Genomic DNA, 24,203 nt, shown 5'->3' on the forward strand with positions numbered 1-24,203 from the left:
GCCGACCTAGGCCGGGCGAACTCAGACCCGCCTGGCGCTCTGGGCGCAAATCAGCTGAGTGGAGGGGGCACCTGTGCTGGGAGAGGACCCGAGGACACGCTCGGCGGTCACGTTTTGGACCCGACCCCTCACACAGACCCGTGCGCTTCACTGCACTGAGCGCGGGCAGAACAGGTCATCGTCAGGACGGGCCAGCGGTCTGAAGCGACGGGAGAGGCGGAGCCTGGCCCCGGGCTGGGGCCATGCGGGCTGGGGCCCGCGCAGGCGCTCACCCGTGTGCCGCTTGTAGTGCTTCAGCATGTTGACCTTCTGCGCGAACTTGCGGTGGCACTCCTTGCACTCGTACTCCTTGATGCCCTTGTGCAGCTTCATGTGATGGCGCAGCGCATGCTTGGTCTTCATGCCTGGGGACAGAAGCGGCTCGGTGGGCCCGGCCCCTGGCGATGGACACCCCCCTGGACGGAGGCCAGAGCCCCCTCGAGGTCCGGGGGGGGCGGGGGGGGGACGGGGCACTGCTGACTCCCGCGTCTTCCCACTGTGGTCCCGTCTGATGGATGACAGGAGGCTGTAGGGCCATGCAGGTCCCGCAACACTGGGTGACACGTGCCAATCATGGTGAGGACCCTACGAGGTTCGTAGTTTCAGGAGTGGCTTCTGAGCTGCTTTTACTTTAATGTTGCTGGGCCAGGGATTTAGCTCAGTGGGTTTCACTGCCTCCTACGCAGGCGCAAAGACCCGAGTTCGATCCCCAGTACACACACACAAAAAAAATGTAATGTCGCTAATCTTGGTTGCTTATTGAGACAGGGCTCTCACTACGCAGCCCAGGCTGGCCTCCAACTTGCCGTGGGATCCTCCTGCCTCAGCCTCCAGAGTGCTGGGATGAGAGGTGCATACCTCCACACCCGGCTAATGCTGCCAGCTGTGAGGAGCTGAAATGAGCCAGAGCCTTGGGGACTGAGGTGACGAGAGTGTCCCTGGGACGAGGCCTGAGCTGGGGAAGTGGAGGGATAGGCGGTCCAGGCCAGGAGCTGGGGGAGACAGGACGCGGCCCGGCACAGGCTGAGACACGCTCAGTGGCCTGGAGGACCCAGCGGAGGCCAGGCTGAGGGGCCCTGCTGCCGCCTCACCCTGGAAGGAGCTGCGGGAGGGGCCGGGCCTGCGGCTGGGTGGCCAGCGGCCGGAACCCAGAATTCTGAAACCGGGAGCCCGAGGACGGGAGGCGGAATTGCCACTTAGGGCCAGCAGGGGGAGCCTGGCGCCCGCACCGGCAGACAGCCAGCAGCAGGCTTCACGCCGCACAGCGATAATCCCAGCGCACTGGGAGGCTGAGGCAGAAAGATCCTGCCAGACTAAGCAGCTTAGCGACGTAACGAGACCCTGTCTGGAAATAAACAGTGAAGAAGGGCTGGGGATGTAGCTCAGCTCAGCACAGGGGTCTTGGGTTCAATCCCGTCTCCCACACACAATCTTCGGAGTCAAGAGCCACGCTCCGCCTCACTCTGGGACAGAAAAGACAGGCTGGGAGGTCCTCCAGGTCCAGGCTCTCACTCCCAGGACCCCTCTCTGCCCGTGGGCGCCCGTGGGACACCGGTGTGGCCAGTGCGGCCCCACACCCACACTGTTTTCACAGCTACTCGCCTCTCCTGGTTTTCATTTATTCATTCAACAAACCCCTGAGCTCTGACGTGTACCCAGCACTGAGCCTCGGGGGCTCCTTCTAGGTGGGGAGAGCAGCATGCTGGGCAGGGCCAGGGTGGCATTCCTAAACAGGGAACATGGGCGGGTGTCTTGGGCCAAGGTGCCAGTGTGCATGAGACTCATCCCTCCCTCCATGTCTCGGGCTGCCTAACACAAAGAGGCTGCCAGCTCACCCCAGGCTAGTCTCCACACCGCAAGCGGGGCTGAGCACCCCTAACCCAGAGTGCTCGGGGCCGGTAGTGTTTCACACTGGGGAGTTTTTCAAATTTTGGAATATTTGCCCAGACCTGATGGCTAAGCATCCCCAAGCTGAAAATCTGAAGTGTAAATTGCTTCAAAATCAGAAAATTCTGAAACCTCAGTTCAGGGCTCAAAGTTTCTGATTTTGGAGAATTTCAGGTTTTGGGTTTGTGAATTGGGGGTGGTCAACACACCATCAGCTCTGTCCACCTTGGGGGACCCTGTTGCTGCCTCTCTAACTGTATGCTCTGCGGTCCCAGTGAGAGCACACCCGCCCCTCCCCACACAAACGTCCTCACGTTTATGACAGTGATGTGTCTTCCTGTTTTTGTTTTTGTTTTGTTTTTTGCAGCACTGGGGATTCAATCCAGGGCCTCTTTACTGAGCTACATCCCAAGCCTTTTAAAAAATTTTGAGACAGGGTCTCACCAAGTTTCCCAGGCTGGGTTCAAACTTGTGATCCTCCTGGCTCTGCCTCCAGAGTGCTGGGATCACAGGTGTGAGCCACCCCAGCCACCCTTTTTCAAAAAAGCCCTGGGAACAGCTTTGAAATAAACAGAACTGGGTATAAATGGTAAGGTTCTCTATACTAGGTCTGGTTCAATGTGTCCCCCATTTACCAACTATTGGGAAAAAGTGGTATTTTCAGTGCTTAAAGTCCCCGCCGCGGAAGACCAAGTCCTTGCCCGATCTCTGAACACTGGCTTTTGCCCTTGTGGGCAGCATGGCTGCCTCACAGGCCCTTCCCGAACGTGTCACGGGACGGTGTGAATCTGGGAAACACTGTTTTCTCCCCCGGCACCTGACCCCATCCCGGGGGCACTGATTACTGTACAGCATCCCGGGCAGTGAGCAGGCCTAGGGGCCGGTCTGGAATTTCCAGGGAAAATGTAAAGTCACATGGAGCAGGACGCTTCCCGCCATGCTGCCGAAATGACAGGGGGCTGCAAACAGAGCAGAACAAAGCCTCTTCACATGAGGGTCGTCTGGCTCCAGCCATGGAGTCCTGGGGAAGCTGCTTTAAATAGGCACCAATTCCACCTTCGGACTGGAAAGCTCTCCAAGTGAATTTTTAGGTAAAGAACAATCAAGCACGACATTTGCATGCCTGTACGGTGACTGCAAAGCCAGCAAGGCGACCCCACCAAAGTGCAGCTCATGGGAAATAACCATGTAACGTGGGAGTCACTGCCAGCATTTTACCTCAACTGTTCGGAATTCACACAAGCAAGGTGCTCAGAATGCGATGTCCCAAATGCTCAGATGCACCTGGTATTATATAACATGGGGCCAGGGCCAGGCCCAGGGATGTGGCTCAGTGGCACTGTGCCTGCCTGGCAAGCGCAAGGTCCTGAGTTCGATCCCCAGTACTGAAAAAAAACAAAACAGGGGGCTCTGATCTGAGCCCCTCTAGATGCTAAGTAACCTGGCCAGGCCCTGAGGGTCGCTGGAGACTCCAGGGGACCCCATGGTCTCCCCGCCTGTGGGAGGGACACCCCAGCCTGCCCAGGCCGTCCCTGCCCTGTGTGGGGCCCCTCCCAGCAGAACTGGCTAAATTTTAAGAAATTCATCTTTTCGGCCAAGGAGGGAGGAGGCTGGAGGCCTTGCATCCCCGCTGGGGCTTGGATGGTGACACAGCCCCAGCTGCGCCTGCTGAAGTCATTCCAGCCTCTGCAGGGGCCTGGGGAATCACTTCCGCAGCGCATCCTTTCAACCTGCACATGCTTTTGTTTCTTTCTTCTTTTTCTGGCTATGCAGTTGAACTCACTATACAGCCCAGGCTGTCCTCCGACTCATGGCAATCCTCCTGCCTCAGCCTCCCAAGTGCTTGGATTACACCTGTGAGCCACCGTGCCTGGCTCACAAGCTATTCTTCCCCGTGGGCTAAGAGGGGCTGCTGGCTGGCTGGGTTACACAGCCACTCAGTTTTCTTTATACTGTTCTGTTTAATATTTCTAAATGCACATGAAAGACAAAATAAAACCACTTAGGGAGTAAAAGCCCTGAAGTCACTATTGCTACACCAGAGCAGCTTCGTCCCCCCCGTCTGAAGGGGACCGCTCCGCCTCAGCCCTGACAGGAAAAGGGCTGCCAGAGGCCAGGGCCCACTGCCTGGAGGCTTCAGGTCTTTCTGGACAGGAATATGAGCCAGGCACAGTGGCATGTGACTGTAATCCCAGCCCTCGGGGAGGCTGAGACAGGAGAATCGTAAATTCCAGCCCAGCCCGGGCAGCTTTTGACTTAGTGAGACCCTGCCTCAAAACAAAGTAAAAAGGGCTCAACGCGAAGGCCAGGGCTGAGCCCCCAGCACGGCAAAAAGGAAGGGGGTGAGGAGGAGGCAGCAGCATGGACCGGCTCTCCCACTTGCTGCCGGGCTGCTTTACCTCGTGGGCGTCCCTTGCACCTGAAGCTTCGCAGGGAGAGGCTTCCTCTGCTCTTCCAGGCTGCCTGTGCCCTGGGCCCCAGGGCCCCAGCCAACCCCACCCTGCCCCCACCCGGCGCCTACCTTTGCCACACTCTGCACACAGGTACTCTCGGATGTTGTCGTGCACGCGCATGTGCTCCTTCAGCATGTCCTTGCGGGCGAAGGACTTCCCGCACTGCTCACACGCGTGGCTCTTCACACCTGCGGGCCAGGGGAGGAGACGCTGCTGCCCGGGCGGCCACCCCGAGACAACCCCCAGGCCGCCCTTGGCCGCCCAGGGTCCCGGGGCCCTGGAGGGGCGGGGCTGGGGAAGGCTAGGAAAGCTGGCGGGTAGAGGGGGGCCACGCACCCGTGTGGATGAGCTTGTGGCGCTCCAGGTTCCCGATGCTGTTGAAGATGCGCCCACAGATCTCGCAGGGGTGGATGTACCTGAGGGAGGGCGGACACCTGCTCGGGCCAGCCCCGTCCCCCACCCCCCCCGCACCGGGGGACAGGGACCGAGGGGCCACAAGTGCACATGAGGCACGAGATTCCTGGCTCCATCACAGATGAGAGCTGGGTCCCAAGTACAACCCTGAGCCCATGCTCAGAACATGGCTACAAATGGACACGGGGCCTCCAGAGCACTAAGGCAGGAAGATGAGGCCACCAGGCCAGGCCTGGATCCACCTGGCCATGTCCTCAACAGATTAGGTCTGGACACAGACACAGGGAGGACGGCCCGAGAGCCAGCAGCAGAGCCCTCAGGAGGGCCCTGCCCAAGACCACGCCAGGGGCTCCGGGAGGGAGAATTAGAGGCCTGTGTTAGAGGCTGGGCCGACACGCAGTCGCAGCAGCCGGGGGTCAGCATCCCCGGCCTCACACATGCATGGCACCCACGCGGCCTGGAGGGGAGGCACACAGGGCTCTGTCCTGTCTCAGGGCGAGGGCAGGTGCAGGGCCGGGACAGGGCTCCGGGCGGCCCCCTGGGGCCTCTCACTTCTGCACGTTGGGGTCCGGCAGGTTCTCACGGTGGATGACCATGTGGGCGTGGTAGGTGGCCTTGAGTGCAAAGCGGCGGTGGCAGATGCTGCAGCCATAGCCCTTCTCCTTGTGCACCTCCATGATGTGCTTCAGGTACTCCTTCCCTCGGCCGAAGGTGAGCTGCAGGCACAGGCGCCGCTCACACTGCTGCCCGAGAGTACCCAGCACACGGCCAGAGGGACAGCAGGCGGGGCGCGGCCCTTCCGGGGCAGACCAGGAGAGCAGAGCGACGGGAGGGGGCCCGGCTACCCAAGGAGACGTCCCCGCCGGCGCAGCACTGTGAGCGTGCACTGGGCACCCGTCCCTGGGCCCGGGGACACGGACCCGGGGTGGCCTCCCTTGGGCGATGGCCCTGGGCGAGCACAAAGCCGCCCTGTGGGTCGCACTTCCTTCCCGGACCCCGGGGCTGCGGGACGGGCCGCGCACCTGACACCTCTTGCAGCTGTACTTGTGGGGCTCCGAGTCTGCGCTCTCGTCTGAGTTCTCCTCATTCTCCTCGGACGAGATGCCGATCTTGCCGATGAACTCCTCCCGCTGGTGGTCGTCCATCAGCGCGATGTCCTGGGGACGGTCACAATGGGCTCTGGTGCTGCCCCAGGCCCCCCTTGGGGCCCCCACACCCTCCCGGCCCTGCGCCTTCGCACCTTGAAGTGCACGTGGATGTGGTCCCTGAGCACGTCTACACGGAAGAACTTGCGCCCACAGATCTCGCAGGTGTACTTCTTGTCCCCGTGGGTGAGCAGGTGCTTGTTCATGTTGCTCCGGCAGGAGAACACCTGGGCCGGGAGATGCCACATGAGGGCAGCTGCCCGGAACCCACGGAGAACACTTTGCCCCGCTCAGGTCAGTGTGACAGCGCCTGTCCCGGTCTGCTGGGAGCGGGGCCAGCTCAGGCGACTTTAGCTCAAGGAGTTTCTTTCTGCAGTACTGGAATTGAACCAGGGCCTCTGCCTGGAGCTCCACCCCCAGCCCCTTTGCCTTCCGAGATGAGTCTCGCTAAGTTAGTCCCCTCAGCCTCCAGAGCTCTGGGGTCACAGGCATGTGCACCAAGCCCAGCTCCCTTTAAACACTTCACCAGCACGGAGCCCACCAGGGAGCCTGCGCTGCGTCAGTGCCACAGCTTCGACTAACTGAACGCCCAGGCCAGAGGAGAGCTGCCTGCCTGTGCTGAGGGCAGCCCTGCTGTCCTGGTGCTCTGTGTGCAGGGACTTGGGGAGGGGAGCCACGCCCACATCCCACAGGTCCCTGGGGTCACCTCTATGGCCAGCGCTGACCTGGGGTGGTCCATACAGGGCCTGTGCTGCCGGCATGGAGCAGGAGCCACAGCAGATGCCACACCGCCCATCCCATCCCCGTTCCAGGGCCCATCCGCTCACTGGGTGTGGGTGTGCATCCCCCTCCCGATCCCCAGCCCCAGCCCGGAGCTCTGAGTCAGAGGGCCCCAGCCTACGCTGGGCTTTAAAAAGCAATCAGAATATTTTGTGTGAAGGTAAACAAATGCACACGCACTGGCAGAAGGGACAGCCGGTGCTCTCAGCCGCCACCCCGGGGGGCACATGGGGAGGTGGCACCTGCTAAGGAAAACCACTGTTCCCGGCTCATTCCCGGCACCTTCGCCCCAAGGAGGCGGTGCATCAGGTGTCAGCGGTGAGCACGCACCAGGGTCCAAGATGATCAGAGCTACTGCAAATTCCCCGCAACTCCGTGCTGCAGCTGAGTTTCACCGAGGACAACGGCGCACGCTCCCCGGCCCCCGCCCCGGCCCCCTGCGATCCAGGCATTACCTTGCCACACACCGGGCACCCCGACGGCTCCTTCTTGTAGCGCACCAGGCTCTCGCTGCCGGACTCCAGGTCCTCTCTTTTCACTCGCCGCACTCCTGAAACCCCGACCCGGGAGGCAGTGAGCACCGGGCCTGTGAGATGGCCCAGGAGGGGCCGCCCAGAAGGGACAGAGCTGGGGCAGGTGCAGCACGCAGCATGCAGCCGGCAGGGAGGAGGAGGCCACAGTGGCCAGAAGGGGCTGCCACGCACAGGGCACCCAGGCTTCTAGTTTGGAAGAGCGACGAGGAGCCTCGATTGGACAGGGGTCTGATTAATCCCAGAGGCCTCTGGAGGCTGCAAGAAGGCAGACTTCTTATGGGAAAACCCTCATCTCCACGTCTTGCAAATCAAACCAGACAACTCAGGGTCAGGGTAAGAAGTCAGAAGATCATACAATCTTTTGGTTTGAAAGGATAGGAGTAGGATAAAAACAAACTCTGATCTTTAAAAAAGCTCACACTGGCTGGGTGCAGTGGTGCACACCCAGGTTGCAGCAGTCAGGAGGCTGAGGCAGGAGGATTTCTTGAGGCCAGGGGTTCAGGGCCAGCCCGTGAAGCATAGCGAGATTCCATCTCAATGACGATGATAATAAAAAATGTTCATGTGAACACAAGCTTTGACAGAAGAGAGCAATGCTCAGTGTTTTCCCAGGGGCATTTCTACACAACAGGATGTCAACGCTGAGCCCGGGAGCAGGGCGTGGAGCCAGGCAGACCCAGACTTCCGGGCACATGGGCCGGGCAGGTGTGGTCGGGGCTCCCAGGTGCAGCGACACTGCAGAGCAGCCTCAGGCCCCGAGGTGACAGCCTCAGCCAGGCTGTGTCCCCAGCACCCAGTGGCCTTGCAGGGGCCTCGGGGCGTAGGGGCCCCCAGTTCACCGGCCCTGGGGAGGGGTGATCGTTACTGCAGCTGCACAGGGTGAGGAAACTGAGGCACGGCAGCTTGCCCAGGGCTCCCCAGGGGCTGAATGGGGGCTGGAGACTCCCTAAGTAACACCGAGGGAAGAAGACCTGGTGGGTCTTCACGCACCACGCAAAAAGGGCACAAATAAAGAAGTGTGGAAATTCACGTGGGATGTGACCCTGGTCTTGTTTAATGAAGGTGTGATGTGGGTGTGCACACACATGTGGGCATGGGCATGCAGCGGGCAATGATGTGCACACCTGTGGATACTTGTGTGCCTGCATGTTCATGTATAAGTGTGTGTATGGATGCACTTGAACTGGGCATGGCTTTGTTAGCTTTCATTTTCTTTTTGTTTAGTTTTCGGGTTTGGTTTTGCTTCTGAGACAGAGTCTGGTGAAATGGGTATGCGCCGCCGTGCCTGGCTTTGTCCTCCTCTCAGCGAGCACAAGCTGTTTCCCTGCAAAGCAGTGCTTTCCGGTGCCAAGTAAAGGTGTCTTGGTCGGGCGCAGAGGACAGTGGTCCTCAAGGGAAGGCCAGGCTGCTCAGGGGCTGGAAGCACCTCCTGAGGTGAGGGCCTGGGCTCTGCACCCTGAAGTCTCCACCTCCACACGGACCTGCCTCGCTCCCCTCCTGGCCTCCTCCTGGCAGGGGCCCTGTGCAGCTCTGCACTGGCCCGCAGGGGCTGCTCCGGCCACCCTGGCTGTGCTGGGCTGTGTGCCCCTGGGGATGCTGCCTGGGAAGCCAGCTCACCCGGGCCGCTGCACACAGCCTGGGGCAGGGGGCTGTTGACAGCGCTCCCTGGCAGCTCCAGGAGTGCAGAGCGTGCTGGGGAGGGACTGGCTGGTGGCTCCACACCGGCTGAAAGCCAACAGAACATGCAGTTTCATACAGGGTGGGTTTCCCCACTTTGTGCCAAACAGGAAGGGCTTTTTTCCCACGATATTTGCTTTTTAGACAGGGCCTGGCAGTGTAGTGCAGGCTGGCCTGAACTCGAGGCAATCCTCCTGCTTCGGCCTCCTGAGTGCTGGGGGTACAGACATGTGCCCCTGCACGCAGCACTTCCCACATAGAAGCCTCCTGGGGGAAACTCAAAGCCTGTGCCCACTGGCGCCCGGCAGCCTGCTCACCCTCCAGGTGGCGCCGCTGGTGGTCAAGCATGACGTCCTTGCGGTAGAACATCTTGCTGCAGACCCCACAGGCGAACTTCTTGTCCCCGTGCTTCTTCTTGTGCTTGGAGAGGTTGCTGTTGGTGGAGAAGAATCTGAAACACATCTCACATTGGAACGTCTTGTCATCTGTCCGGAGAGCAAAAGACAGGGCTCTGGTCACCGCGCAGCCCTGGGCTTGTGTCCCGCGGGTGCCCGGCCCCTCCTGCCTCGGCCACCTGCCAGGTGCCCTGCCCGACAGCAGCCACGGCCCCAGCCGCCTGGCCCCTCCTGCTCCCCTCCCCAGCAGTACTGATTGGGCGACGCCCGCGGCCAGGCACTGGGTGCTGAGGGGGGCCCTGCAGGCTCAGGCAGCCTGCACTGCACGGCGCACCCAGCTCAAACCCCGGACAAAGCAAACCAGACCCCGTGTCCCTGGCCTCGTGTTACAGACACGCTCCACACACACCTCAGATAGACACGGCACACAGAGAAACACACCCACTCGCCCCACCCCACGCTCCCTACCAACATGAGCCATCACCCAGCGCACACTCACACTGTAACCGCCCCGTCCTGGCCGATTGCCCCTCCTCACAGGCAGCGCCCAGGCCCCGGGGCTCCGCCCCACGCCATCTTCCTCCAGGCCCTGCGCCTGCTCTCTGGGGTCCTCCAGGCAGAGGTGACACGGCGTCGCCCCCCCAGCTCAGGAAGCCAGTGCCTGGCGCAGACCCCCACAGCCGTGTGGACAGGGCTGTCCCATGTCCTCCCTACAGGCGGCTCGGGGCTCAGCCTTACCACTTGCTCCTGCCGCCCCTGCGGACCCCTGGGCTGGGTCATCTCCCCATGCTCCTGGGAGGGCCTGGCAGTCAGTGCCCGGGTCCCCGGATGCCGGCAGTGTCCCCAGCCTCAGCCAGCGGCGAGAGCCAAGTGTTTTGACACCACCGGGGCCTGTGAGACGCTGCCCGAACCCGGGGTGGGCACAGCCTGGCGACATCTTCCCTCAGCCCTGCTCCATGCGCCCCGAGGGAAGGAAGTGGGCCTCAGCTGTCCCATGTGGGACAGGAAGGGCTGTGTGCAGCCACAAGGCTACGCCAGGGCCAGGAGCAGAGGAGGTGGCGGCAGGCAGGAGACCTGGGGGAGACCAAGCCCGGGCCACACCCAGGCCCAGCAGGGAGCACAGGGGTGAGGCACAGGGGGCTCCAGGGCCGGGAGGAGGAGGCAGGCAAAGCCCGGCATCCAGCACCTTCCTTCCTCCTACTGTTCCTGATTTTCATTTCGGTCCATCCGTGTTTGCAGGGCTAAACGGGTGTGCACCACACGGCTTCATTCTCCCGTCACCCCCTCCCCTCCAGCTCTGAGTCCTCTTCCCAGTCCTAACAGATCTCTCTCCCCATTTCCTATAATCTGTCTTTTATTCGCTCTTCCATTTATTTATACTCTGGATTTCTCATCTAAGAGACAGCATGCAATGTTCAAGCTTGCATGTCTGATTTAGTTCACTTAGCATTATGGTCTCAGGATGCATCCATTTTCCCACAGCTGACTCAAGTTTATCCTTCTTTATGGCAGAGTAGTGCTCCACTGTGCATTGCTTTCCTTTGCTAGCATGAAGCACTGTTCATAGGACATCACCCCTGCCTGGACCTGTCTGGCCTGGCATCTAGGGGTGATGTCCCGTCACCCCCAGCCCTGCAGGGCATGGGTATCTTGACTGCCACGCGAGTGAATTCATTGTGACTTTGGTGGAACATAGCATTCGGCCCGCTCCCTGGTCACACCTCCTCAGTTAGGCATTGGAGGCGACTGAGCAACACAATCTCTGCTACCACGGCTCTGTGCTGCCGCGTGTCCTCAGCGTGATGCTCAGGAACAGGTCCCCTGGCCCAGGGACGCCAACCACACAGCTCTGTGTAGGGCCGCACCTCACAGCGCTGACCCGCTAATCAGCAGGACACCTACGGCAGCATGGAGCCCCACGGTGGGCAGTGCACACGGCGCCTTCCGGGGCAGGTGGGTATGGCAGGAGACCCCCGGGAGCCCCAGGGATCCGCCCAGACGCCACCCCCACACTGTCGGCCGCCTGGTCCCCAGTGACCTCCTCCTTTCGTCGCCCTGGTGCCAGGGGGCCCACGCTGTGTCCCTGCCACCGCAGCCATGGAGGACAGTGCCATGCGCCCGCCCTGCCCAGGACAGCAGGGGCAGCTTGCTCAGAGCTGGGGCCTGGAGCCTCCGCTGCTCCCCAGGGCCCGCTCAGGGTCACGGCAGCACAGGGGGCACCGGAGGACAAGGAGGGCGTCTGCCCCAGAGAAGTCACAGCACCGCGGGAGGCGCAGGGAAGCCCACCGCCACCCACGCACAGCTGCCCGCCTGTGCACGGGGACACGCGATGGTGCACCCCAACTCCACACGGCGAGCAGAGCCGCACAAGCGCAGGCAAGAAGGCAGCGCACAAATGAGCCCCACCAGGCTCTCACCCCGACCCAGAGCATCTCGGGAGAAACGTACTCGGCGCCTCCCTGCTCGCTCTGTGTCCCCAACAGCCGTCCCTGAACCCTGTGCACCGGCAAGCAGCAAGAGCTGCTCTATGGCCCCTGCTGACTCCTGACCCAAGAAACAGATGACCCCACAGGGCAGACCCTGGGCTGGTCTCAGGCGGATGCCACCTCCCAGGCAGAACCGCGAGGCCCTCAGGGAGGTGACATCTCTAACAGCTGCAAATGAAACGGAGGAGCTTGGGGCAGGCAGACCGCCACGCCAGAGGGGAGCACTACACACCACAGGGGAGCGCTGGGCGGAGGCCTGGAGTCTGGGGTGACTGCTGGAGTCAGGGGCGGGGCCTGCTGTCTGGGGCACACCGGCAGGGGGCTTTGGGTGCAGGATCACCAGGTAGCTCCCCGAGCCCACTGCTACTCTGGACACAGAAGGCTCAGAGCTGCGAGCTCCTTTCCCCTCAGAACAGCCCTGCCCCGGCCAGCAGAATGGTGGGTGCAGATGAACACACACTGCCTCCATATGGAGCCCTCAGAGCTGAACAAAGGTGCCCCAGGGGAGCAGTGGCCCTTCAGAGGCTCCTGAGCGCCATCAGGAGGCACAGATGGTGTGGGCCAACGGGAGCTGGTGGGCGGGGGCGGGCCTGGAGGGTCTCCGGGCTGACACCCAGTGGCCCCCATTTGTACGCATCCCAGAGAGAGGACGCAAAGAAGACCGTGACCCTGCCCTCCACATTCTCTGGTGACTGCTCAACTGCCTGGGCCTCCACTGCACAGCCACCCCCAAAGCACAGGGCACCCCAGGCCTCAGGGAATCACGGCCAGGAAGACAGCGCCCCCTCCTGGGCTCCAAACCATGCCTCCTCCATGATGCAGGAGATTCCACCAGAATATGCAGAGTTTGTATTTTACAAAGAATTAATACAGTAAAAGACACATTGCCATGAGTCCCCCTCAAAATCCTCCCTGTGCTTCAAACACACTCATCCCATCGCCCTTGTCACTTCCTGCAGCAGCTCTGGAGTCCTCCTTCCTGAGTGTCTTTATGACGTGTGATCAGAAATATGGTGGCTGTCGCTGCCGAGCGCCACTCATGGAAAGGCTGGATCGTAAAAACACGACACTATGTCTGTCCTCAGCCACCTTAGTCACTGGATCTGGCACTGTGTGACTTCGGCTCTTCCCCAAAGCCAGAATGACCAGGAAAGGGACACATTTTGAATGCATTCAGGACACTGAGGCAGCAGCTAAGCCAGCACAACTAAAGACACTCGGGCAAGAGGGTCCAGAGCCACTGCAGGAAGTGGCGAGCACGGTGGGGTGGGTGCGTCTGAAGCGAGGAGGACCGTGACAATGTGGCTTTTATCAGAACAAGTTTTTCAAAATGTCAACACTCAGTGTGTCTCCTATCACACGTGCACGTTTTCCTACGTACGCTGTCTCATTTCCCAGCTGTGGACCCAGCTTCCCCAGGCTGATCAGGTCACAGCCAGGGCTGCCGGCCTCGGCCTCTCGAGCACACAGGGTTCCACCTTCCTCCGGAGATGGGACAGAAGGCACGCAGGCCCTGAACAGAGTGCTGGGCTGGGGACCCCACCTGCTGCTCCTCGTCCTGCGGCTGTGGGGCCCATGGCCTGGCCGCCCGCTGTGACCCTCAGGGACGGAGCTGTGCACGGCCTCCCTCACTGCTCACCTGTCCTGCAGTTGTGGAACTCCAGCGCGCTCTCCATGCGGAAGGTCTTCCCGCAGGTGCCACAGCGGTGCCGGTACTCGCCGTCCACCTGGGCAGAGGGACCGGTCAGCCAGATGGGCATGCAAGAGCCGAACCCGCAGCCCAGGCCTCCCTGGCCACCCGCACGGAGGACATGAGGAGCAGAGCTGCTCTCTCTGCCGCCTGCTGCCCGGAGGACAGAAGCCACACTCGCCCTGCTGACTGCACCCGCTGGGCTGCTCAGCAATCACAGGCCGGGGCAGGCAACACCGGGCCACCAAGGACAGCGCCCCTGCTCCTGCCCATGCCCCTGCCCCTGCCCTTCGCAGGTCGGCACGCGGGCAGACACTCGGTCCTCACCCACCTCGTTCCTGCTGTGCTTGTAGGACACGTGCTGCTTCAGGCTCTCCTTACGGCTGAACAGCTTCGCACACTCCTCACACTTGAACAGTTTGTCACCTGGGGGCCGAGCAGGAGCTGAGCCTCTCCTCGGTGGGCACAGAGCAAGGCACCGCCCGGAAGCGCGGAGGCCCGGTGTCCCCGGGGTGGCCCCGGCCACACTCACCGTGGGAGCGCACGTGGCGGCTGAGGTTGCTGCTGTTCTGGAACACCTTGCTGCACACGCCGCACTGGTGCACACGCTTGTGCTCCCCCAGCTGGCGCGCCAGCTTCCGCCGGATGCCGTGCCTGCTGGCCAGGACCAGGCCCCGCTTCAGGGCCAGCGCGCTGCTCGTGTGGTGTGTGAACCTGCCGGCCGGGGCGGAGGGTCAGGGATGGGTGGGACCCGGGCCAGAGCAAAGGCTCCACGCCGGCGGCCAAGCCTCTTCGAGGAGGGCAGAGCTGGCTCATCTGACGCCACCGCGAGAGCGGAAGGGCCCAGCCGGGTCTCCTGAGACAGTGCCCGTCCATGCCGTCTGGCGGCCGCAGCCCATCCCGCTGCTGGGACCCTTACCCTGCACCTCAGCCTCGCTTCCCTCCTCCCGTGAACGTGTTTTTGGTGCTAAGCTCCCTGAAATCTTCCAGGCAATAAAACAAAGTGGAAGCAAATAAGCAGGAGACACCACTGCTGACCATCTGCGGTCTCGGTTTCTGGCGTCCCTGAAGGCACCGTCTGACAGCCCCGACACTACGGGGCGGGCGGGTGCGTTCAGCTTCAGGGCAGAAACTCACCCAGGAGTGGTAACAAAATCAGTTTCCTTGTGCACAGAGAGCAAAGGAGGAGAGCGTGCAGGGCAAAGGCTTAAATTTACTGAGGGGACGGCACTGCGGTGCAATGCGCCCAGCGGCCAGGCAGCAGGACCGTCCGGTGAGACCCGGCTGTTGGTGGGGTCAGCCGCACAGTGCCGGCAGGGGTGGAGCCTGAGGCAGGGGTGGAGCCTGAGCGTGGGCCGCTGGGCCAGATCAGCCAGGCACAGGTCGAGTCTTGCAAGCCCCTCCTTTGAGGGCTTTCGGGTCAGAGTCACAGCTGGAAGCAGAGCGGGGCCGGGAGGGGGCGGTGGGCGCGGGGCGGCAGTGTCCAAGCGGGCAGCTGAGAGGTCAGCGGTGCGTGACCACTGGGTCCCGGGCCCAGCCCTCCCAGATGCGACTCTGCCCGGGGAGGCCACTGGCCCTGCCTCGCTCTCTAGCTCTCTACTCACTTGGGCACCGGGCTGGTGTCGCTCACAGGTGTGGCCAGCTTCCCCAGCACCAGCTCCATGATCCGCTCCTCGGGCGCCGCACTCACAGGCTGGTCCGGCGGGACCTCGGCGATGATCTCTGCCACTTGCCCTGCGCAAAGGGGGTGCGACAGGCAGAGGAGCCGTCACAGGGCGGGGCACACAGCAAACCCAGGACGTGGCCGCGCTGGAGCAGGGCCAAGCCAACATGGACTCCAGGGGCTAAGTCACACTCAGAAAATAAGATTGGCGAAATTTTGGGATGCACACAGTTCTCTGCACATAAAGAAAAGCAAGTGGGGCCAGGATTTAGCTCAGTGGTTCCACCGCCTGCCTTGCACGTGCAAGGACCCAAGTTTGATCCCTGGTAACAAAAGAAAGAAAGAAAAGCAAGTGGGGCGTGGCGGTGCACACCCGTAATGCCAGCCTTCTGGGAGGCTGAGGCAGGAAGATTCCAAGTTCTAGCCCATCTTTGGCAACTTAGCTACTTAGCAAGACCCTGTCTTCAAAAGAGAAATAAAAAGGGCTGGGATGTGGCTCAGTGCAGAGCCTCTGGGTTCAAGCCCCAGTACCACCAAAAAAACAATGTTTGTCTTCAACCAAACTGAAGTTCCTTTTTATTTTTCTTTCTTTTTGGTACCAGGGATCAAACTCGGGTCCTTGCACTTGCAAGGAGGGCAGTGGAACCACTGAGCTAAATCCCCAACCCTCAAACTGAAGTTCTAATGTGTGATTCTTTTTTTTTTTTTTTTTTTGGTCCCGGGGATCGAACTCAGGTCCTTGCGTTGCGAGGCAGGCGCCGGAACCACTGAGCTAAATCCCCGGTCCCGTGCGATTCTTTTTTAAAGCCACAACATCATAACATTACTGCAATCTGTCTTCATACCAACCACAAACGGTTTGGATGGACAGCAGAATCTTCTTACTCATTTAATTAGTTTTGACAAACTAGGGATATTAAAATTTATAATTAGACATGCCGTCCTGAGTATGTTTGGAAAGTGAACCACCACGGTGTCTATGAGTCAGGTATCAGATGGTCACCGCAGCAGGGCAGCAGGATCAGGCGGAGCCACACCTGGGTCCCTCCCCTGGCCCTGCCTGGCCCCCAGAGAGGCAGGGTGCTGTCCCGGCCTCCCCTCCCCTCCTTCCACCCATCCAGGAGCACAGGGACCAGGCACTCTCCGTCCTGCAAACCCCGAGGAGGACGGGGAGCCAGGACACCACACGAAGGTCCCGCTTCGGAATTCTCCTCAAATCCTAAGGATTTCTTCCCATTTTCAGAAAAGAAAGCCCCGGGATGTCCCCAGCAATTAAAGAAAAGGCACCAGGACTGGTAGGGCGGCAGGAAGGATGGCCGGCAGCTGGGCATCACGCCGGGCAAGTGCAGGGAGGTGGCCACTGGGACGGGCGGCCGGAAAGCGGACCCCACACCCGACTGGGCTCCAGCCATGGCCAGGCCGCCAGATTCTGTTTCTCAGGTGCAGTGGGCAAACACTAGGCAGGTGGGCAACAGGCCAGGTGCTGGCAGCTTGGGCAAGGGGCAGCGCCATACCACGCATGAGGACCCTGCCAGGGACGAGCAGGGCAGCGAGGAAAGGGAGCACCTCCACCCTCGTGGGCGTGTCCTGTCCAGCCTCTCCCGCCCAGCGGGGGCGTGGCCCCTGCACGGCACAGGAGGATGGAGGGGCAGAGGGTGGCGTGCGATCCCAGCCCAGGTTGGCCGTGCCCCACCCTGGCACGTGCCAGGCGCCAGCTGCTCACCTGTGGGCTCCTTATCCTCCACGATGACCAGAGGCTGCTCAGGTTTGGACGCTTTGGGCTTCCGTCCGCGTCGGGGCTTCTTCTTCTGCTCTTTGGTGGCCCCGGCACTCTCGGGAGCTGCAGGGGGCTCCCCGTGGGGCGCGCTGGGCTCCTTCTCGGGCGCTGCTGCAGCCTCTTGCTGGCTGCCTGCAGGGAGGCCCTTGGCATGTTCCAAGTGGGCCAGCAGGTGCTCTGCAAGGAGGCCGCAGCTGACAGCATGTCTCGTGGACAGGGCTTCTCGGGGACAGCGCCCACCCCGCCTGCTGCCCATCCCACCTGCCACCCGCTCCCTCTCTGTGCACCAAGCTTGTCTCCTTCTTTCTCTTTTTAACAGAACTGGGATGGAACCCAGGCCTCTGCACTGAGCTACATCACCAACGCTTTTTACTTTTTTTTTTTAATTTTTGGACAGGGTCTCACTGAATTGCCAAGATGCCCAGGCTGAGCTCAAACTTGTCTTTCTCCTGGCTCAGCCTCCCAGAGTGCTGGAATTGCAAGTAACTGTGCCCTTTGTATAGATAAATGAATCTTCATTTCACTGGGTTTGAAAATAAAAACATTTCCATTGCTCTGAACACACCTATAGGTCAAATATGCTTTACCCAAAATGCCTAGGACAAGGAGTGTTTCCAACCGTGAAGTTGTGGATTTAGGGTTTTAGAATTTTACAGAGTTTTGGATTTTGGATACTAATAAGGGATGTTCAACTTATACTATTTTTAAAAATTGGGCTGGGGATTTAGCTCAGTAGTTCTGGTGCCTGCCTCGCAAGCCCAAGGTCCTGAGTTTGATCCCCAGTACCAAAAAAAGAAAACAATGGCACAAGGGCAACAATGCTCTGGTTTGTTTTGAGTGGAGACAGCCTTGGTGGGCGCCCAGCGGAGATGCCTGGTGGGCCGGACAGGAGTGGAGGCAGCTCTCCCCAGTGGGCAAAGGACGCAGGTTGGAAGGAGGACGTGGCCAGGGCCAGGTGGGGCTGGCTTGGTCTCCCCACTCGAGCCGCGTGAGCTCATGGGCCGCTGGGTTGCTCACCACCCAAGGGGCTGGGGACCCAGCCGGGGACAGCAAGAAGAAAGCACAGGCAGCCTCGCAGGCACAGCCGCCGGCAGCACAGCCCAGCACCAACTGCAGAGAAGGCAGATGCCGCAGGCGCTTGGTACACTGCTGGGCACAGGACTCGGAGCCAGACCCTCGTGTCTCCCTGCAGGGTGCTGACAGCCACACCGCATGCAGAGGTCGGGCTGCAGGCTGTGGAGAGGGAACCTGGGGTCTACACAGCCTGGCCAGGTCCCCACAGGACTCCAACAGGGCCAGGCCCCCAGGCAGTGGCCAGAAAGTTGGCCCCAGCCAGCTGTCAGACGGGGAGCAGGGGCAGTGTCCCCACAAGGAGCTGAAGGCCCGAGCCAAAACCCCCAAGGTGCAGAATAAAAGCTCGAGCTAAAACACAAAAGAGGGCCGGGGATTTAGCTCAGTGGTTCCACAGCCTGCCTTGAAAGCACAAGGTCCTGAGTTCGATCCCCAGTACCAAAAAATAAAACACTCTTGGAGGAGTAAAGTGAAAGAAACCCTCTGCTCTGACACTTGTTACATAAACAGCTATACTGGATTGTTTGGGTAATATATTTATATCACAAGTTTGGGATAAATCCATACTGGTGCTTATAAGATTATGAGCGTAACAATTTATTGACAGCTGTGTGATATATACGATTAGCTTTCTGCTTTTTCTAGAGTTAATTATTGCTTTAGCTTTTTAGCAATTGCTTACATATGAGTAAATTACTGGTTTGTTTTTTTTTGTTTGTTTTGGCTTTTTTAGGTCCTAGGGACTGAACTCAGGACCTTGTGCTTGCTAGGCAGATGGCGAACCACTGAGCTAAATCCCCAGCCCTTGTTTTGCTTTTTTGAGACAGGGTCTCTCTGTATTTCAGGCTGGTCTTAAACTCCTGACAATCCTCCTGCCTCAGCCTCCCGAGGGTTGAGGGGTGCACCACCACACCTACTATACGTTCCTGACTGATCTCTGAACTCGCAGGCTCTCTCAACAGCAGAACTCCTCTTTTTACAGTCAAAAGACACCCACTAACCTCTCGATTTCCTCCCTTCTTCCACACCACTCTTCCCGGGGCCTGGGTGTGGCGGGGTCTGGCCCCCAGCATGTCCTCTCCACTCCCTACAAACGCTGGGCACGGGCTGTGCCCTGGATGGACAGCGTGGTGGACTCTGCACTGGGCACGGCTCCCTGTCTGAGCCTCTCCCGCCCGCGGCAGGTCTGTGGTTGCCAGAGCCTTAAGGACGCAGGGCCTGGTCCACAGCACATCTAGCGGTCAGAGGCTGGTGAGGAAGGACGCTGGAGCCAGTGGCAGTGCGCCTGGCAGCGTTTACACCAAGTGGTTCCGGCTCACCTTGGATGGTTTGAGTCCTCTTTCCTGAGCCTCTTTATGAGGTGTGATCAAAAATACAGTGCTGCTGCCCAGCACCATCTGGCAGAAAAGCAGCTCATGAAAACACCATGCTGTGTCCTCATCCACCTTATTCTCCAGATCGGGCACCGTGTGACTTCCGGCTCTTCCCCAAAGCCAAAATGATCATGAGAGGGAAACGTTTTGGGTTAATTCAGGACATCAAGGCAGCCAGGACAGTGCAGCTAAAGACACTCGGGAAAGAGGGCTCCAGAGCTGCTGCAGGAAGTGGCCAGGACCATGGGAGGAGTGTGCTGGGAGTGAGGGGGAGAATTCAGAGGGGACTTGTGGCCACTGTGAGAGAAGCTACCACCACTGCATTTTCTGATCACATCTCGGCTGCTTCATGCGAGGCTCAGAACGAGTCCTCACTGACCGAAACCAGGCAGCCACAAAGGCTGCGCACCATGCTCCTTGGCTGTGGGAGACGTGACCAAGGCTCCGAGTCTGCCCATGCTCGTGGGGAGCAGCACGTGGTGGGTGTGAAGTCACTGCCTCGTCACTGTGACCTTGTCACTGGGACCTGCTGCTTCTCTCTGAAGGCTCTGTCTTCACCCCAGGGTGACGAGCTCTCCTGAGGCCAGGCCGGGTCACTGTCTCTCGCTCGCGCACACCCTACTTCCAGCAGAGCCGCCTCTGCCACCTCTGGGATCTGAGGCCTCCTCCGGACTCCACCCTCTTCCCTCCGTCCGTGCTGTCCTCGCCTCTCTCCATGGCAGGTTCCTTCAGTGGGACCTGTGGCGCCCACCTGTGTCCACCAGGGAGACGCCGCCCATGCCCACCGGGACCTCACCTCCGGTCCGCAGCTTCCTTGGAGCGAGGTGCTTCTCCAGCTGCTGTCCCTTCTCTGTCCCAGTGTCTCCTGGGTGTTCCCAGCCCCGTGTGGCTGGTCTTCCCCGCAGGACAGTCAGAGGGTGAGGGTCGTGCAGGGTGCCTCCGTGTCCCCTCGGGACTGGCCGTCCCCCGAGCAGAGTCACCTCCCTCCGAGGGGACGTTAGCAGCAGGCTGAGGGCCGAGGCCCTGTGTCCTGACCTAGGTCTGTGTGCTGAGGACCAGGACCCCGTGTGTGCTGAGCGGCCGGGGCAGGGTGCCAGGCGCCTAAGCTCCTTGTGCAGCTCCACTCCCCGCCGCCCAGCACTGGCCCATCCGGGCCTTGTCACCGGAGGGACAGCTTCACCGCCCTGCTGGTTTCTGCTTCTCTTGTCGCCTTGGTCACCGCTGCTTCAGGAGCGTCCTGTCTTCCTGTCTCAGCCATGGTAGTGAATTCCAGAGATGCCAAGCTTACTGTGCCCATTCGTGCCCTAAGACAGGACAGGGCTCCCCGAGGGACAGGGGGAAGTTCCAGGACAAGTGTCCGGTCTCCCGCCCAGCTGGTTAACAGCTTCACCCAAAGCCAGGCATGGTGCCGCATGCCTCTCATCCCAGCACTCAGGAGGCTGAGGCAGGAAGATCACCATGAGTCTGAGGCCAGCCTGGGCTACAGGGGGGCTTCAAGGCCAGCCTCTAGCATCCTGGAGCTCTGTGTGGCGGGCCTGTCTTCAAAAAGCATGAGGCAATCTTCATCTGCTTGAATTCACACATCTTCTTTTAAGTTCAATTAAGGAAGAAATGTGTAAGAGAAGTCCAAGTTGAAGCGCTGGTTTGGCTTGAAAGCTGGACAACCCTAGAGGGTAAACCTAGCAAGCCGGACGCTGAAACTACACCATGGAGCTGTCCTACGCCAGGTGGACCTCTCAGGTACAGTGTGATCAGGGCTGAGACCAGGGAACCGCCACCTCTGCTCTAGAACCCTCAGCTCTAACACAGCCCAAGGACGACTTGCTGGCACCAGGGGCGCCGCCCCGATCTGGCACCGTCCTGGGGGCCGGCCCGCGGGGCACACACAGTCCTCTGTCCCCACGGCTCTACTTCTGTACTCCTCAGCTTTTGTCTGGTGCTGCCCCCCATCCTGCAGCCATCGGGTGACCAAGCAGCGTCCACCCCCGGGGGTACTTGGGTGGGGGATGAGCAGGCTGCGGTTGGCAGGGGCCAAGGTGGGCTGGGGCAGTGAGAGTTGGACCCCAGCAAGCATGCAGAGGAGGCTGGGCCCGGTCGCATGAGGCCTCTGCCTGTCACCTGTGGCCACTGGCTCCGCTCAGCCAGAGTAGAAGGATTTTACTTCTTCATTCAAAACCATTCGCCAGCCAGGCGTGGTGGTGCACGCCTGTGATCCCAGCCCTGGGGAGGCTAAGGCAGGAGGATTGCTGTGAGTTTGAGGCCAGGCTGGGCTACACAGTGAGTTCAGGGCCAGCTTGGACTACATACCGAGACCTTGTCTCAAAAAACTAAACAAAGCAAAACAAAAAGCCACATACTACAAACCAGAAAAGTCTTTCTGCTGGCAGGTGATCCCTGTGCTCTGGGTCCCAGAGCTGGTCCCCATCCACCTGGAGAGGGCTGCGCTCACTCACAAACACAGCCCTCAGAGAGCCCCAGGGCCACCCCGCCGTTTCTGTCTTGGAGACAGACAGGAGGCTCCGTGTGGGGCCGCGGGTCATGCCTCCAGCCTCGGGCACGTTGTACACACGATCAGAGTTCACTGCACAGCCGGCCGGCCGCACACGCCCTAAGAGAATGCTCAGAAAGTCCCCAGCTCAGGACTCACTCGACTACCCCAGCCCCCTCTGAGGCGGTCAGCTTGGGCAGGCAACGTGGGACAGGCAGGACGGCAGGACAGCAGGACACCTGCCTGTCCCGGTGCCCTCAAGCCTGGCCACGGGCAGCTGTGTGTGGCCTTGCTCCCCAGGGAAGGCAGCTGGAGGCAGGATGGAGCGGGGATAGCCGCCCCCCCCCCCCGGAAGTGCCAAGATCAGTGTCCACGCAGCAGCCTGGCAGCACCACCCCTGCCTTACCATTGAGCAGCTGTAGCTCCAGGAAGGAGCTGGCACACACCTTGCAGGCCCACGGGCCGCGCTCGGCCTCTGTAGGGGTGCTGGGTTCTGGGGCGCCTGTGGCTGCAAGAGAACAGAGGAGCCTGGTGAACCATGGAGCCCTGCACCATCCCAACATGTGACAACGGTGACAGGGCCGGCCAAGCTGGCATCCCATGAGCTCGGGCAGCATGCCAGGTGCTGCCTCCGTTGCACACACGCTGACCACACTTGTCACTGGAAGCACAGGGATGAGAACCTCGGCTGCTGGCTCCATGTGCCTGGATGGGGCCCTGGGAGAAGGAGCTCAGGAAGGGGCTGGGTGGGCTGGGGAAGAAGGAGGCCATAGGGGGGCGCTATCATTTTCACAGCCTGCAGGGGACCCCAGAGGAAAGTCGCAAGGAGCAGCCAGCCTAGGGCGGGGGCCGAGTGCTCAACAGGCAGAAAAGACACAGGAATCAGTGAATGAGTCGAAGACCACTACTGTGGCGGTTGGGTGCAGTAGCAACTTGATGGCTTTGGGACGCACCCCAGGGATTGGCGGGGTACACTTCTGGCTGTGTCTGGGTGGTCATGGAGGTGACCTTGGCGTCTGTGTCTAGTGCCTTCCTCTCTGGCCCTGGTCCCCTGCTCTGCTTCCCAGCCGCCGTGAGCTCAGCAGCTCTGCTCCGCCAAGATGCTCCCGCCTTGGAGAAGCTGACCGTGAAGTGCATCTCCAGAAACCATGAGCCACACGAAGCTCCTCCTCCTTAGGATTACGGCCTGCGTCCCAGCAGCAGAAACGCTGACTAACACAATTGCCTCTCCAGGAAAGACCTGTTTGCCATTTGTCCCTGAACAGAAGGTAAAAACCACAAAAGGTAATTCTACAATCTTCCAGGTGTTTATTTACTTTCCCATCTGAAGCACGCGCTCAGGTTAGGCTACGTGCAGGGTGACCATGTCACTAGGGGTGTCCTTCCACTCCCTGGGCATGGAGGAGTTGTGGTCACCCTGGTCCTCCTGCATCAGGGGCAACCCCGCTGACAACGGTCATTTAAATCCATCCTTCCACACAGCTGCCCATCAGAGGCCTCTGTGGTGGCGGAGAGCAGACAGGAGCCAGGACGCGATCAGGTGCAGCAATCCTGCCTGACCTCGACTAACCCCGGGCGTCATGAGGGGTCTGTCACCACCCAGACACAGGCTGACAAGGGTGAGTTCCGGGGAGCCAGGGGCCACAGCTCCCCGCCTCCGGGAGTCCCACCCAGCGAGTCTGGCCTCGGAAGTGGCCCAGATCGGGAGACACACAGCATCCCCGTGCTGAGCAGGGGTGGGGTTGGAGCAAGGCCGGTGCAGGGCGGGAGCAGCGTGTGGAAAGCAGCTGGTCTCTCTGGTCCTTTCCACCCCGTCAACAGAAAGGGCCACCCAGGAGCTCGCACCCAGCTCCTGCCCCGCCTGCAAAGAGCACAGGTGACAACCCCACGATAGAGGAGGAACTGCCCTGCTGCGCATTGGGCTGCAGAGTGGTGGGGGCTGGCCCGGTAGCTGAGCTCCCCAGCACAAGGCGTTTGTTGCCGTGGCCCCGGGACACTTGCACAGCCCATCATGGCTCCGAAACGCACTGCCCCGCCCACCGCCAAGTGGACGCACAGCAGTGCCCCCCAGAATCCAAGGTACTCGGCCAATGTGGCAGAGCAGGACCTGGCACAGCCACCAGTCCTCTCTGCAGAGCTACTTGCTGCCACACAATCTTGTGGAGCCAGATCCTCCTGGGGTGGGAGACAGCAGTGTCCGCACTCTCTCTCCACAGCAATGGGGAGCAGCATCTGGCCCCCACGCAGGAGCGGATGGAGCATGCCAAGGGCCTGGCTTAAGGTCAAAGTGTCAAGCAGCAGCCCTCCCACGCTCTGGGCGCTGGTGAAGAGC

General features: G+C 60.6%; 1 protein-coding gene across 3 annotated transcripts in view; it reads right to left on the reverse strand.

Moving 5' to 3' along the window:
• Window positions 1–24,203, reverse strand: part of Prdm15 (PR/SET domain 15) — a 38,173-nt gene that overhangs the window by 9,301 nt on the left and 4,669 nt on the right. The window contains exons 6-19 of one of the 3 annotated variants that reach the window (XM_013071363.3): window positions 22,278–22,379; window positions 16,886–17,116; window positions 15,104–15,233; window positions 14,032–14,213; window positions 13,831–13,925; window positions 13,449–13,536; window positions 9,246–9,413; window positions 7,174–7,268; window positions 6,034–6,165; window positions 5,816–5,950; window positions 5,346–5,509; window positions 4,716–4,795; window positions 4,448–4,567; window positions 273–404 (exon numbers count right to left, since the gene is read on the reverse strand). In XM_013071363.3, coding sequence (XP_012926817.1) covers window positions 273–404; window positions 4,448–4,567; window positions 4,716–4,795; window positions 5,346–5,509; window positions 5,816–5,950; window positions 6,034–6,165; window positions 7,174–7,268; window positions 9,246–9,413; window positions 13,449–13,536; window positions 13,831–13,925; window positions 14,032–14,213; window positions 15,104–15,233; window positions 16,886–17,116; window positions 22,278–22,379 — 1,854 coding nt within the window. Of the gene's footprint in view, window positions 1–272; window positions 405–4,447; window positions 4,568–4,715; window positions 4,796–5,345; window positions 5,510–5,815; window positions 5,951–6,033; window positions 6,166–7,173; window positions 7,269–9,245; window positions 9,414–13,448; window positions 13,537–13,830; window positions 13,926–14,031; window positions 14,214–15,103; window positions 15,234–16,885; window positions 17,117–22,277; window positions 22,380–24,203 lie in introns of those variants that run through there. The other 2 variants (XM_087211406.1, XM_087211405.1) reach the window with 2 other exon arrangements.

This window comes from Heterocephalus glaber, unplaced genomic scaffold, assembly GCF_053883595.1.
Source record: "Heterocephalus glaber isolate CG9 unplaced genomic scaffold, H.glaber_assembly_v1.0 deba00000122, whole genome shotgun sequence".
Lineage (NCBI taxonomy): Eukaryota > Metazoa > Chordata > Mammalia > Rodentia > Bathyergidae > Heterocephalus > Heterocephalus glaber.